We start from the raw sequence: 14,428 nt of genomic DNA, 5'->3' as shown, positions 1-14,428 counted from the left end.
CCAATAGAGCTTAAAACTTCAACCTATTAACAGCTACCCTAGTTTTGGGGTCTCTGTTTATTCCGTCGTCAACTTGAAAGCCCATCATTAACTACAAATTTTTATAATTTTGAGTACATTTTTATAATAAAAAAATGTTCTTTATAAATTGTTAATAACTTTTATTTCCGTTTTCATAATTTGAGATGTGCGAATTTGGGTGGAAATAAACACTCTTTTTAAAACTGATTAAGTCGGTTGAAGGTTTGTACCTGGTGGAAGGAAGAAAGTGAAGATAGAAAGAAAGTAGAGCAGGACATTTGGGTAGATGAGGAAAATCCCGAAGAAGAGAGATCTTCTCCTCAGAGGAACTGCAATTGTAAATAAACGTCGTTTTCAGGCAGACAGAATAAAACGTTTTCTATAGCTCTTAGAAATTACCATTTTTAATATTCCAAAATCTAAACTAATTTTTTTTCTATGATGGCGACAGGCGAACGAGTTTTTATCTTCCAAAAGAAGGTGTTCCAGAAAATATTTACTTCATTTACTTATTAAAAATAATTTTGTGTTTTTATAAGCTATTCCAGACAAAAAAAATGACAAGCGGGGGGTGGTGAACAGGTTAAATCGAAAGGTCGGATGTTCGAGGCCCACCATGTGGAACCTGATCTAAACTATATTTCATGATTGGATAAATTAGATATTTTACCACTGTAAAGTTTTTAATATTAACCAATCATGATCCATCTAACTAACAACCCACTTATTTGTAAGTGCTGAAATTACTTGTAATTTCAGCACCAGAGAGATTTGAATTTAACTTAGAAATTAGTTGTCTCTCCAAGAGAACTTCAGCAGCCGCAACAAACCAGTATACCCTAGATCTATTGAGCCTAGCAGAGACTAGTTAAACACCCTGAGACTAGAAAGTATAAGAGTAAGATTAGGATCGGTATTAGACTAAGAAGTTGCACGATTATATCCGGCCGAAAATAAGATAGCGTGACGAGCAGACGGTGTACCCTATCCGAAATTACTCTATGAGTTAACCACATCGGTCATAACTCACATGTTCCGTGCTCGTTGCTTGAGGGTTAGGCAACATTACCCAGCCCAGAAAAATAACCAAAAAAATTGTATGTATTTCTTAATCAGGGGTACAACAGCGGTTCGCCGCGATGAGCTGTACAGCTCGGGTGTTGGATCTTTCCCTCGTGAATAAATAGTCTTAACAAAAAAAATGTATTTATTTTCACTTCTTGTATTGTATGCTCTGTCTGCGTGACTTCGTTCGTCTAATTCAACTATCCTCGTATGGTGATCATGCTTGTGTTGCCACCCGAAGGGTGGTCCCATTCTTCAACCTCTTCGATCAGAACTCCCTGTTTGTCCACTGCCCATTGCTCGTGCTCAGTGTAGTATCTCAGATTCAGAGGCGCAAGTTTAGCTCCATTTGTGCTGGTCCATATATGGTCGATTTCTGAAACAAATCTATTTTCAAATTCAGTAATTAACCATTCAATGGCTTCAAGGCTCACAGGAAGCTAAAAATTTGTACCGATTTTGGAAGGAATTAATTTTAATTCAATCTAAAACTGTTTTTTTTTTCATCTCAGGAAACACTATATTTATCAAAAATAACAAAAATTGAACAAAAATGGACCCGCTGAGCATAAAAACTCAAACCAAGACCGTATTTGCATCTGGTTGCAATAATTGCAAGTACCTACAGAAGATTTGGCCGATGAAGGTAATGACTACTTTCAAGGGTTATCGCAACGATACCACAGAAGTTTTTTTTTAAAGCTTTGAAGCTTTGCATAAATAATCCTACTTTACCATTACAAAAAAAATCAGCAGGCTGAAAATTTGAAACCAATTTCCAAGTCTAGCAAATAAAAGTCAAGAGAAATTTGAGCCAATTTGTGAAAGTGATAGAGATATGTGTTAACCCACACGGGAAGACGTTACCGGACGTCTTTCAATTCTTTTGTTATAAAATCTGTACTTGACAAGAATTTATCAAGCATTTATCAAATACCCGCAAGCAAACCGTCGGGTTTTGAAGCAAGACAACTTAACTCCTAATCATTGCGCCAAGACATGGCAGCAAGATTTTACGAAATGACATTTTGTTTTGAAAATCACAGCTTTACCTAACGGAACTCGCAATTTTCAAAAAAATATGATATCACTTCTTCAAAATTCAGGGCTTGATTTTAAAACTGAGAATTTTTACAATCTAAGAAAACTGTCTGTTGCTTTGTGGGTGGTTGTTGCAACCAATGAACAAATTTTCCTGTTCAGAAGCTCTTTTTTCTTGTCCAGAAACCTTGTTTCGAAGATCAAAAACAAGCGTTCGAAGCTCAGAAACCAAAAAAAAATTCTTTGCACCAATTGCTGATTAAAAAAATCAGACTGACTCTTCACCCGACTTTTAGAAACCCCGTAACTGTGAGGTTGGACAAACTGACTTTTGTAGTGAGTGAAAGTTATGCTTGTGAGAACAAATTGCGGCAACACTTTAAAAAAATGCTGATATCTAGCTTCAAATTGAAAAGCAGATCAGTTCAATTGCTCGCGTCAGATTTTATAGAAGCTTGGGTATGCAGTTGACCAGAATAGACATTTTTGTGCAAAAAAAATTGTAAAAAAGGCAACAATTTTGTTTACGCAGACGTTGATCCTAGGAGAGCGACGAGAATCATCTTTTTGCTGCTGAATCGAAGAAATTATAAACCACATTTCCTGTGGAAACCAGATTATACATAGATGCAATCAGACCATCCCAACTTGTTTGAATAAAGAGGCGACTCAAAAATCAATCAAAGATTTTTTGCTTAAAAACTTGAAAACTGTTCAAAAATTTTGAATGAGACTGATCTATTGAATTGAAACATGAAGCTCATCGAGTTCAGAGAAAAAAATTGTCTCACTTTTTTCCTGTAGCTAGCAAGACTGAGTTTTTGGTGCTTATTTCTACAGTTCCTTTGATAAGATTTGCGACGTAAATATTATCCAAGAGTCGTTCACTGATGCGCTGTGTCTAAATGTTACTGACGAAGTTTGTATATTAAGCATTGATTTGATAAGCTAAGGAAAAATGGTTGCAGAGACTTCTTAAAGCAGACAAAATGTAGGTTTTCGTACAATCTTGTTGCGCCAAACTAAAAAATACAGAAAAAAACCCGAAATGATTATAGAGGAGTTTGAAAGTAAAGAGTTGTTTGCTTATGCAGCAAGTCATGTTGACGCTATGAGAGCAATTTCTATAAGCTCAAATTTAGCAGCAAAGTTCTACATTAAAAAATTCTGTGGGAATTGTAAAGTGGAGGAAACTCTTGAGAATTGTTTTTTATATCTACAAATACAACATTTGAGCCATCAATCCTATGTTGCTACATGCCAGCAGACAAAAAAGTTCAGATATTTTTAAACCAAAAAGACTCTTTCGGAATGATTAATTGACACGAAACCTGCAATTTATAGGTTTGATTTATCACTTCATATTGTTTAAAAAAAATTGTATGTAATGCAAAGTTGTTTTGTTGTGTAGGTTTGAATAAAAGATATTATACTATTCATTTTTTTCCTTGTAAATTTTAAAATCAACTCTTCGAAAAATTTCAATAGCTTTCAGCATTGGTTGGGTTGTTGCTCTTTGTGGGTTAGTCGAAACAGAAAACAGTGAAACGTCTGGCGCATACTATGTCAAACATTCCAGAAAAAACTCATTTCGATTTCAAAAATTAATAAAAACCCAAACTATGAAATTGAATATTAAACCACTATAATATTTTATGCTACTTAATCACAAACAAAAGCACTTTAGAAAAAAAAATATGTCATGCGCTCGATTTTATTTGGAAACAACTAGATTTAACACAAAAAACGTGAAAAAATTCAGTTTTAATACCATTTGGTTATCAAATAAGGTAATCAAAATAAAACCTTTCCATTTATTTATCCTATCAGAATACAGGACAAACCAAATGTTCTATTCTAATTGATAAGTATCTGAGCTATATCCTATATTAGTTCTTGAGGGTTAAGACTTCCCCCTAAGCTCAGCGCTAGCATCTACTGCTCAAATCAATTGAAAATTTTACCTAAAGCTTCGCAACTGATATTTAGATCTTATGTTGACAGTTTGTTTGTGTAGAAAAATTAATCGCTTTCGTTTTTGTTCTAAATATTGGCGGATTAACCAATAAACCAAAAAATGTCTGTATTAGAAAGCTCTGTCAACCTCGCCATTTAGAACCCTGTGCTTATTTTTCGTTTTTCCTACTTAGTTGGAATGCGCCTCTTTCCCACGCCCACGGCTGCAATCGGATGTTGCACTCTTGGGAGTCGAAGGGGAACCTGTTCACGTGAAATGTGCAGGACAGTTTCTGGGTCACAATTGCAGACCAGCCGACCACCAAACCTGTCTTGGAGACCACCTGGCGCTCGGAGGTTGCGTGGACTAGTTCGATCGTATCTCGAGGCACTGAAACACGTTACTTTATTCAATTCTTAATATTTACATACTTTACTAGAAGTGCCCCAAAATGCGATCGATATTTTGATTTAAATATTTGGCCAGAGTTTTAGTTGATGTATTCTAATATAAGAATACATTAAAAGTATGGCCAGATAATTCAATTAAAATATCGATCACATCTAGAGGCACTAAGCGTTCACGTGAGCAGCAAGCTATTGAAAAAAATTAAAATTTGCTATAATTTAAGCATACAGTAAGATAATGGCGAGATATTTGAATTAAGATAATTATAAACCTCTTCGACAGGCATATATATATGAACTCCATACACCGAAAATGCTTATCATACAATTCCATGCAGCAAAAATCCTACCATACAATTCCATACATCAAGTGTATGGAAAAAATGCTTGTAATACTATTTTCATACATTTTCGAAAAACAATAGAAAATAGAAACTAAACAATTTCTGCGGCTTTTTGAGAACAGTTGAACAGACTGGTAACGGAAAAAACTGACTGCATTTTTTTTAATGCTTATCATACATTTTCCATATATGAAAAATGTATGACAAGCAATTTGGCCATAAGGGATCATTTTTTCAAAATTGTTTGCAAACCAGTTGTTGGAAACTTTAAATGAGTTGGTAGCATTTTTTCAAATGATGAGAACAAATTGCGAGAACATGTAAGTTCAAATCCAAGTAAAGGAGAAGCAATCAAGAACGAAAAAACAGAAATTTAATTTATTTTTTTCTCTCGAAAATGGCTTGATGCAAGTAACCTTTTCTGGAATTGGTCACCATTTAGCGTTATTAGGGTTTGCAGATAGGTAATAAAGCCCTATAACTATGTAATTTAACCGTTTTTAATGGAAAAAAATCAAATATGAAAAAAAAATTGGAATTTTTTTTTATTTTGAGCTAACAAAATTTACATTTCATACAATTTTCTGTACGTATGGAATTGTATCGAATTGTATGACAAAAAGCGTCTGATTTATGAGAATTGTATTATAATTTTTTTTGGTCAACCCGGGTATGTTGTTTTTAGATTATAAAATGTATAATAAAGGTGGGCTCTGCGTTGTTTTTGATACAAAGTCAACAAAATTGTAAAAATTAACAACCAAGGTTATCCAAAACGTCTAATTATTTAATTTCTATATACAAAAATTTCTTGTTTTGTAATGACTTATAAATCCATAGATACGGGAAAATGTGTGGAACCTCTATGATAAGCATTATTTTATACGTAGACATTGCACGAAGGACATGGAAATTGTATGGCACGCATTTTGATTAAAAATAAAAAAGATTCGCCTTACAAATTTGTGTTTGATTCGAGAAAAAATTAGCCTGAGATTTTCTCAAATGAGAAAACTGATAAGTTAAGTAGCTAAAAACTCACGGAATAACTGCATTTTGATATTTGTCTTTGAAATTAATGGAATGAGTTTTACATTGAAATCTAACAAAAAACTTTAAGTTTTGTATCTGGCTTGAAAAATTCTACAGTCACGATTCAAAGAAGTCGCAACGCTTCGATATCCAGGAACAATTGAACGAAATTTTTTCTTCAAATTTTCGTACTTTTTTCTACAATTATTTAAAACTTTTGGCACATACTAAAACACACTATTTGGAAGCATTAGTAAAAAGAATACTAGCTGGATCAAATTTTGAGATGTCGTGTTTTGGATGCTTAAAACATCTAGTACATTGTAATTTGTTTCAATAAGGTTCTTGCTGTGGAAACATAATCGCAAACAATACCAGTAATTTGAATTTATATGGTCAAATAGTTTCTCAGAAAATCTGATGAACGTGACTTTCTCTTAAAATTGAGGAAAAACGACAGGCAAAGAGTTGATAAATTTACTTGGTCCAATGTATGAAAAACCGGCTAAACTCGACTATTAATTTTACGCTGCTCTATCAAAAATGCAATAAAATTGACTGCTCGATTCATGCACAGGATTTTTATCAGCAATTTTTTTTTCTGTAAATTTTGTCCATTTTTTTAGCCTAAAAGCGCCCACAACATTTTAATATCTATATCATCAAAACAGATACGGCTGGCTTATAACGGCGTATCAAGAAATTCGTTCAAATATTCTTTTTGTGCGTGTGTGTGTGTGATTGGCTGCATTAAGTGTAAGTCAAGCTCATGAGCTTTTCAAAAAACCAGTTTGAGCAAAATAATTCAAATTCTTTGCGTTATTTGCAAAAATGTTTCCAAAGCAAGAACCACTTTTCAACAAATCATGATATACTGGCTGTTTTACGCTTCCAAAAAAATTTTTTAAAAAAATGATCCGTATAGCTTTTTCAAGATAGTTAAATTTAATATTTATCAGTTTTACAACCCTATCTAAGTTATTTGCAGATAAAACGATAAAAGTGTGTATAAAAAACGATAAAATGAAAAAATTGAAATTTTTTTGTCCCGTGATTTTACCTGGGAATATTCAGAGGTGATAAATCGTGGCCTGTTAAGAACAAAAAAAATAAACAGAGCGTGATTAAAACCCAAACGATAGTAGCGATGGATAAAATGGCGAGATACCCTAATATTAACGTAGTTACAGTATGCGGACATAATGCTTTTAATAATAATCATACAAAAATATTATATCATAAATATAGGATAACTAAAATAGGAGACATGGGCGAGAATTTAAGAATATTTCAGCGAGAGTCCAATAGAAAAAAAATCAACACCAAAAAAATTTCATTCAACTCAGTTAAAGAAACTAAATTGCGCATTTAAATGATCAGCAAAAACTGTATGCAAAATCAAATTCAAAAAGTGAACAACAACAAAAATTGCCAGAAAAACAGAAGCACCCAAAAATGAAACACAGCAGACGGAAACATATAATCTAGTGGTCTCACAAATCACTCGAGTGAACTTCAAAAACAGACCATCATGTTTTATAAGAAAAGACGGATCTGAATTTGTTCGGGACCCAGCTTTCTATGAGAACTGTATTCCGAGCCAATTTCGATTCTAAGTTTCATATAAATCACTTCGCGAATAAGTTCGATAAAAACGCTCTGATTTAGTGCAACCAGAAAAACAAATGGAAACGAGGGAAAAAGTCACATGTGACACAGGAATCCGAGCGACCCTTTTTTCGTCGTTTCGTTGGGTACTCCGTTTCGTTGGGTACTGTAGTCAAATGATTCTTAGTCGCTCGGAATGAGAGGATGTTAACTTGAACCTATAATTCTCACCTATATCTGGGTTCCAGAAAGTGCCAGGTTCAACTTGCAAATTAAAAGCCCCATTGTAATTGTCCGGGTTCCATTGGACAGCAGAGACATAGTAGTAGAAGAATATCCACATCTTCACAGTCCACGCGCTGCTTCTCTCGTCTATGTCAACAATCTGGTACAAGTCCGCATACGCATACACTAAAATAAAACTAAATAACGCCCAGCCCGTACCCCCCTCCCGCTGCACCTAAGCGCGTCACACAGAACTTATCCCAAGCTGAATTTTTCACCCCCGGTCTATCTCGCTTTACTACGCCGCAGATAATATCCCTTTGGTACTTAATTCTACGGGGCGTCTGAGGTTCAATACTACTCACATTCCCGAAAGGGTTAATTTGTTGGCAAGTTGTTCATAATTGTATTATGTTGATTGTCTCTTTTTGTGATGCTCTATCGACTATTCCTTTTCATTGAGTCGCAACATTTTCGATAAAGGTAATTGAATTCAACCAAATATCCAAATACAGAAAACTTATATTCTGGCTGAGATGATAGTTTATCCATTTACTTGAAAAAAGTGTCTGTGATTGCTTTTGAAAATTGCCTCTTGCAACTTAACACTCAGCCGCTTCTTTTAGAACGATATTTTCCAAGCTACTATCCTCGATAGTTTAACTCTGAATCTCAATCAATTTATTTAACTAAAGGAAAATCAACTAGCCATTCGCTAAAATTGTCCTCTTACTCTGAGAACCAATACTCAACCCAATACCAATATTTGATCTGAATCTTGGAGGCTCTCGGGTTCCTTTTCTTTATTTACCATTGGTTTTAGTTAGGTTACGCCATTCCCCAACATTCCTGGCATCCGCTTAGTTCACTTCTCTCTATATAATCTAAAACTCCCCAAATTTAACTCAACCTCCAAACAATGCTATGCTTACACAGTGAGCCTCCCAATGTCTTTATTTTATTTATCACGAAAATGTTTCCGCCCTCCTGGGGTAGGGAAAGACCTTTGGGGGTGCACTGTGATTTACCTGTTTGATCATATTATTTAGGAGGCTTACTTCGTATGTCACTCTCCGATTAGTGCCAATTTTCTGTGAGATTATTTTTGAACTGCTTCAAATAGCTTAACTATTATAGCTAAGCTCAACCCAATGTTAGCTTAGTCGCCTTGGACTAATTTCACTACTCCAACACTGTCGACAAAGAACAAGATATTTTTAGGCCCAATTTTTTTTTAATATGTCTCCTATAGGAAAACCGAAAGGTGAACATAAGGTAACCCTCGGGACAATTTTGGGGTCGTTTGCAGATCTACTCAATGGGGACAGTGAGGGATGTTGGGGTCTCATGGGGGACAATATAAAATATCACACCGTATCACGTTTCTTTTCTGTGACAAAGTTAATTTCAACGCAGAGGCAAGGCTGCACTTTGCAAACACTAGAGAAAACACGACAAAATCAGGTCCACAAAGTGCAATAAGATTTGCAAACACTAGAGAAGTAGAAATAAGCCTCGAATTAGTATAATTTCGGCTAGGTGTCGGATTTGATCTGCTACCTAGGCCGGCCTAGAGAATATGAATCTCACGCACTAACCACTCAGCCATTGACGCTTAGTTATTCACAAACACTAGCCTCCAATAATGCAGAGAACAGATGCTATGAAGTTATAAATGCTATGGATCCAATTATAGCAAAAGGGCCACTAAATAATGAATTCATTGCCACCAAATAAGGCTCTTTTCACGTCTTCCTTGATTTTTTTCTGAAATTCAATATATGAAGATTTAATTAAAGTGGCTTTTCATTTTATAAACTGCTTTAAAATGTGTCAGCTTGAACAGGCGAACAATTCTTTACACATGTTCATTTTTATTTTCACGAAGGGGTGGGAAACCGGAAAAAAGGTTCGGTAAAAATCAAAGTTTTCAACTGCAACGGTCTGAAATTGTTTCATTCTCTTATTTTTCAATGAAAGTGACATAATAGTTGGTCTTATTGTTCTGACCATGCAAATTGGGGAAAAAGATTGTATTCGGGTGTGTTTTTTCTTTATTTTTCAACGCAAAATTAGGTGCAACAAATCGAACTTGGTTGAGTTATATGTTCTTCACAAGCCGTTTCGGTCGTGGTTTGAACGAAATAAGAAAAAAGTCGGTTCGTATTAAAACACTAACGCTCGCAAGATGGCTAGTGTAAACAAGGATTGCCGTTTGCTAACTGCTGAGCAAGTAGCAAAGAAGGTTACCAGAATTTTCTGAAAAACATTCAAAAATAGGTCATTATATTTGCAAAATGAGTATTAAACGAAAAAAAAATTAGAAATTTTGTTTGCAAAATAGAGTAAAAAAGGAAGAAAAAATTTGGTCAAGTTCAATTTTTAAGCAAAAAATTTGGTCAAGAACGCGCGAAAAGATGTTTTTACAGCTAATTGAGTGCTTCTCAAACCAGTTTATATACCTCTTCCTCGACTCAGTTTTTATAGAATAACTATAAGTGTTTTTAACCCTACTTGCCCACCCGACTTGCTGTAAATTGGGCTAAAAAGTCAAATTTTTATGCCGTTTTTTTCGTTCGGGAAGAGATTTCTGGAAATTATTTTTTCAAAATTAAGCAAACGATGGACTGAAATGGTTCTTAAATGATTTGTCATTCGAGCCTGGGCGAAGTCGCAGGTATAATTATGGATAAAGTGGCCACTGATCAGGGCGTCAAATAGCTAATTTGACGCCCTGATGGGCGACTAATTCAGAATTGCATTAGAGCTATGTCACAATTTCAGCTATGATTCATCGATGTTTCAGTCATGTTAATGAGAGAAATGGCCGAAAAGAAAGTCTTTAAACAGCGAGGATTATCCCAGCCTTGTCAATCATCGCACCTCCTCGTCAAACTATGGTGGTTCCCGATTTTGCTTTGAAAAAATCACATACCTGAAAACAAATTGTGTGTCATATGTTGTAGCCGAAAGATTGTAAAAACTCTCTGTGAAAAAAAAAATATCTTCTCTAACTTGGTAAGCTAACTAAAAATTTGAATGTTAATTCAGATGTATATAATTGGTTACAAGTTCAATAATTATGATATGACTGCAATGTTTCAGCAAGCATCAGAGAGTGATCTTAGTTTCGTTAACACATTGTCATGGTTGGGAAACCTGTACCGACCTTGCCACTTTAATTGAAATTTTTCGAATAACATTCAAATAGACTAGCACAGTCTAATTCAAGGCATGACAGCCGTCACACACACCTGAAAACAAAATTTGTGTCTTATGTTGTAGCCGAAAGATAGTGAAAACTCTCTGTGAGAAAAAAGAAAACTAGCTCGAAGCATATATGCTATAACGCTGCACCAATTTTTAAAAATCACAGCAGCAGTCAGCAGTCAATTATAAAACTTTGCTAAGAAATTATATTCGCAGACACTTAGGTTCGGTAAAATCAAAGGTTTCAACTGCAACGGTCTAAAATTGTTTCATTCTCTTATTTTTCAAGGAAATTGACATAATAGTTGGTCTTATTGTTCTGACCATGCAAATTGGGGAAAAACATTGTATTCGGGTGTGTTTTTTCTTTATTTTTCAACGCAAAATTAGGTGCAACAAATCGAACTGGGTTGAGTTATATGTTCTTCACAAGCCGTTTCGGTCGTGATTTGAACAAAATAAGAAAAAAGTCCGAAAAAAATCATAGTGTTGATAAAACCGGATCAAAATTTTTGATTTTTGGTCTGTTTTTAAACGGGTAAAGCGAGCAAGCAGGCTTATTATAGAGGAATCATAGCAGATTTATGATAAATAGGCCAAGAATTTTATGTTCAATCCCTGAAAAATCTACTAAAACAATTTTTATAGTTTTTCAGCGCCATCATGGAATAAAAAAAATTCTGCAAAAAAGTTTTGTAAAAATTTTGTAAAATTTTTTTTTCGAAGAAAATTTTTTTTTCAATATGCCTGTTTCACTGTGAATATCTGAATATTGCAAATGCCTACGTTTTAGTCTTGCTTTTAGATCCTTTGGGATGCCACGCACAAAAAAATTAAAACTACCTAAAACATTTTGTTGTAGTTTTTTAAAGAATACGGTTGGAACATTCTGGGCTAATTGCACACAGCAACCGGTTATCCATGCTTCCATAAAGTAATTGTTACGGGCTTCATAAAATTAAAATATGGCGATTTTGAAACAGTTTTTGCGCAAAAAACGTAAAACATTCATCATTCCGGCTCAGAATCATTCCTTTATTTATATTAGAGCAAACTATTTATTGTGGGGCAGATGCAAAAAAAAAAGAAAAAAAAAATGAAATGAGCCAGGGGCAAAACATGTCTCAACTAATGAAAAAAAAAATTAGGATGAACAAGAAAACCTAATTGCTTTTCATCTAGCACAGAACCCTGTTGCTGTTCAAATACCGCTTTACTGTTCAATGTTTTTTTTTTAAATTGGCTATCGTTTTGATGCGCGTTGCAGTTGAAAATGTTGAGCGTTAATTTTGAAAAATAGGTTCAAACTACTGAAATAATAATAAAAAAAAAACAAAGATTGACGCACTTGAGTAGTCGAGTTTTTAGATCAGCTATCGCTTTTAAAGGTCTCAGAGCAGCCTTTGGGTGAAAAAATATGAAAAAACTCCTCGAACAGATTCTAGAACAAAAAAGAGCGCTGTTCAGTTGATCTTAAATATCTGTAGAGGTGTGGGTGATGATGCTGCTAGTTGCATCTTCAGAGGGATGGTCAACAAGAAATTTTGTCATCTTCTCCATTTGCCGTAGTAAGGCGGTGGCGTCTATTTTCAATTCATCTAAGTTGATAACCGTATATTCGTCGTTTGTTCTTCAGTTGCCTGAATTGCTTTTTGCAAGCGTTTTGACGTGAAAACGCGTTGAACAGGGCTTGCTTTTCTCGGCTTTCTGGTTAGTAAGACGGATTGATTACTCCCATTGATGCGTTACCCTAAGTCTAAACCACCTTCAGAGCGAGAAGAGATTGCGAACAATTAATTTTCATTTTATTTCAAAAGATATTATATACAAATATTATAAATTGTTGTGAGAAGTAACTGTAAAAGTTTCTCTGATATTTGAATGAAAAGATAATAAAATAACCTTACGTACAGAGGACGTACATTTAGTGCATCACGTTAGATTAGCATAAAATTTTGTACACAGGATCAGGAGAACAAAGTACCAGGAGAAACCGAACCTTTATGAGGTATTTGCAATTGCAAAAAAAATCCCGGCAGTGGAGGAATGTTGTAAGCCACAGAACAAATTCGTCGTTATTAAACTGGCATCGTTCTTGCAAGACGCTATGTAAACTAAGAAGTGTGGAATGTTAAAAATTAAAGCATCAAGTTTTGTCCTATTTCGATGCGTTGCTAGAAAATTAAATCAGTTTTTAACTTTTTCCTTCTAAATGTTATTTCGTCTTTTTTCAGTAATTTGATTTCGGTTGTCTTCATTTTGTTGTGTTCATGGAATGGGGAAATTCATTGCATGTCGGGCTTGCCTTCTAAGCCTTGAAAGTCGCAAAAAATTAGTCGATTTGTTGCTCTGTTCAAATCAGGCTAATTTATTCTTCATCAGACACTGAGGAGTTATTAGTAAGTAAATGATCCCAATTATCTTTTTAGTTTCAAATTAACGACAGAAAAAAGATTTTTTCACGATTTATCAATTAACCCCGTCTGCATTTAGTATTGGTACCTGATCTTGCCTTAAAAATTGAAGAAAAAATAAAACGACTGGCATACAGACTTCCCTCATTTTTCCGTTTCGGATTAATATATTGTACGAAGCTTTCTGTTAGTGAAAATCAGCATTTTTTAAAAAAAACAACAGCTTTGGTGGACGTTTGAACAAAATAAGGCGGTCAAATAAACTATCGGGGTATCGATTTCAATCTCGAGAAGCACACATATGATTTACCTGTTCTGTTCACAAACGACAATGGCGGCGAGTGACTCGTCACTTTGCTCTTCACGAACTGCAAAAGTCTTTTCTCGTGTTCAGTTTCGTCCACGACATCATTTGCCAATATCAGAGAAAAATCGACAAGAATGAAAAACAAAAAAAGCAGAGCTATTATCTGCATTGTTATTTTTCTATCAGCTCACTTAAGTTATCCAAAGCTAGAATAAAATTCTCCAAAAGAGGAAAAAAATTAACCCGGAAAATGTTCGATCGGCAATTATTTTTTTGTTGTTTTAACGGAAATTAGATTCCGGTCTGTTTATTTATTTTTTGGATTAAATTGATGGGAAGTAATTACCGAGCATTTATTTGCACCTGGAACAAAGCAAGATACATTTTTCAAAAATTATATCAGAGGAAAACTGCTTGGATGAAAGAGAAGTTTGTTTCGTTTTTCGTCTGACCTTCGGTAGCATTTTTTTATTCATTTTTAAACAAACAAAAATTTTTTCACAAAGTACTTTTTTTGGTATTTCAGGCTGTTGAGCATACCTTGTGATTAGTTGGAAAAAAAGAAGCTTTGTTGAGCAGGAGCAGACACAATGGTGATTCGATCCCTGTTGTCGTACCAATTTATGGTTTTTTTTCGGCCAAGCGATTTTTTTCTACTAGCGCCGCTGATTTTCTAGAGTGTGCGTGTATGTATGTGAGAGAAACACTTTATTGTTACATCAATCTTTGCAGTTACAAAACACCTGCTGTGGGTTCAGGTGGGGGGGGGGGTGTTATTGAGGCGGGGGTGTTCAGGT

General features: G+C 34.7%; 1 protein-coding gene across 1 annotated transcript; it reads right to left on the bottom strand.

The window, feature by feature from the left end:
• Positions 1-1,286: 1,286 nt before the first annotated feature.
• On the bottom strand, positions 1,287-13,800 carry LOC134848583 (neuronal acetylcholine receptor subunit non-alpha-2-like). Its single transcript, XM_063866098.1, has 4 exons — positions 13,635-13,800; positions 7,707-7,886; positions 4,274-4,474; positions 1,287-1,462 (listed from the first exon to the last, which is right to left on the bottom strand). Exons 1-4 carry the CDS (start codon positions 13,798-13,800, stop codon positions 1,287-1,289), a joined length of 723 nt encoding a protein of 240 aa, XP_063722168.1.
• Between the last annotated feature and the right edge of the window lie 628 nt (positions 13,801-14,428).

The sequence above is a fragment of the Symsagittifera roscoffensis genome, chromosome 6 (assembly GCF_963678635.1).
Source record: "Symsagittifera roscoffensis chromosome 6, txSymRosc1.1, whole genome shotgun sequence".
Classification (NCBI taxonomy): domain Eukaryota; kingdom Metazoa; phylum Xenacoelomorpha; order Acoela; family Convolutidae; genus Symsagittifera; species Symsagittifera roscoffensis.
Note: the sequence above shows the minus strand (reverse complement) of the source record. Positions and strands in the feature narration are given on the sequence as shown.

What these genes read in the sequence shown, in the direction of transcription:
- LOC134848583 (XM_063866098.1), bottom strand. Translation starts at nt 13,800, where the DNA reads ATGCAGATAATAGCTCTGCTTTTTTTGTTTTTCATTCTTGTCGATTTT. An exon ending in TTTCTGGAACCCAGATATAG is followed by an intron (nt 4,475 to 7,706) that starts GTGAGAATTATA and finishes AACGTGTTTCAG; the next exon opens with TGCCTCGAGATACGATCGAA. An exon ending in AAGAGGCGCATTCCAACTAA is followed by an intron (nt 1,463 to 4,273) that starts GTAGGAAAAACG and finishes GATTTGTTTCAG; the next exon opens with AAATCGACCATATATGGACC.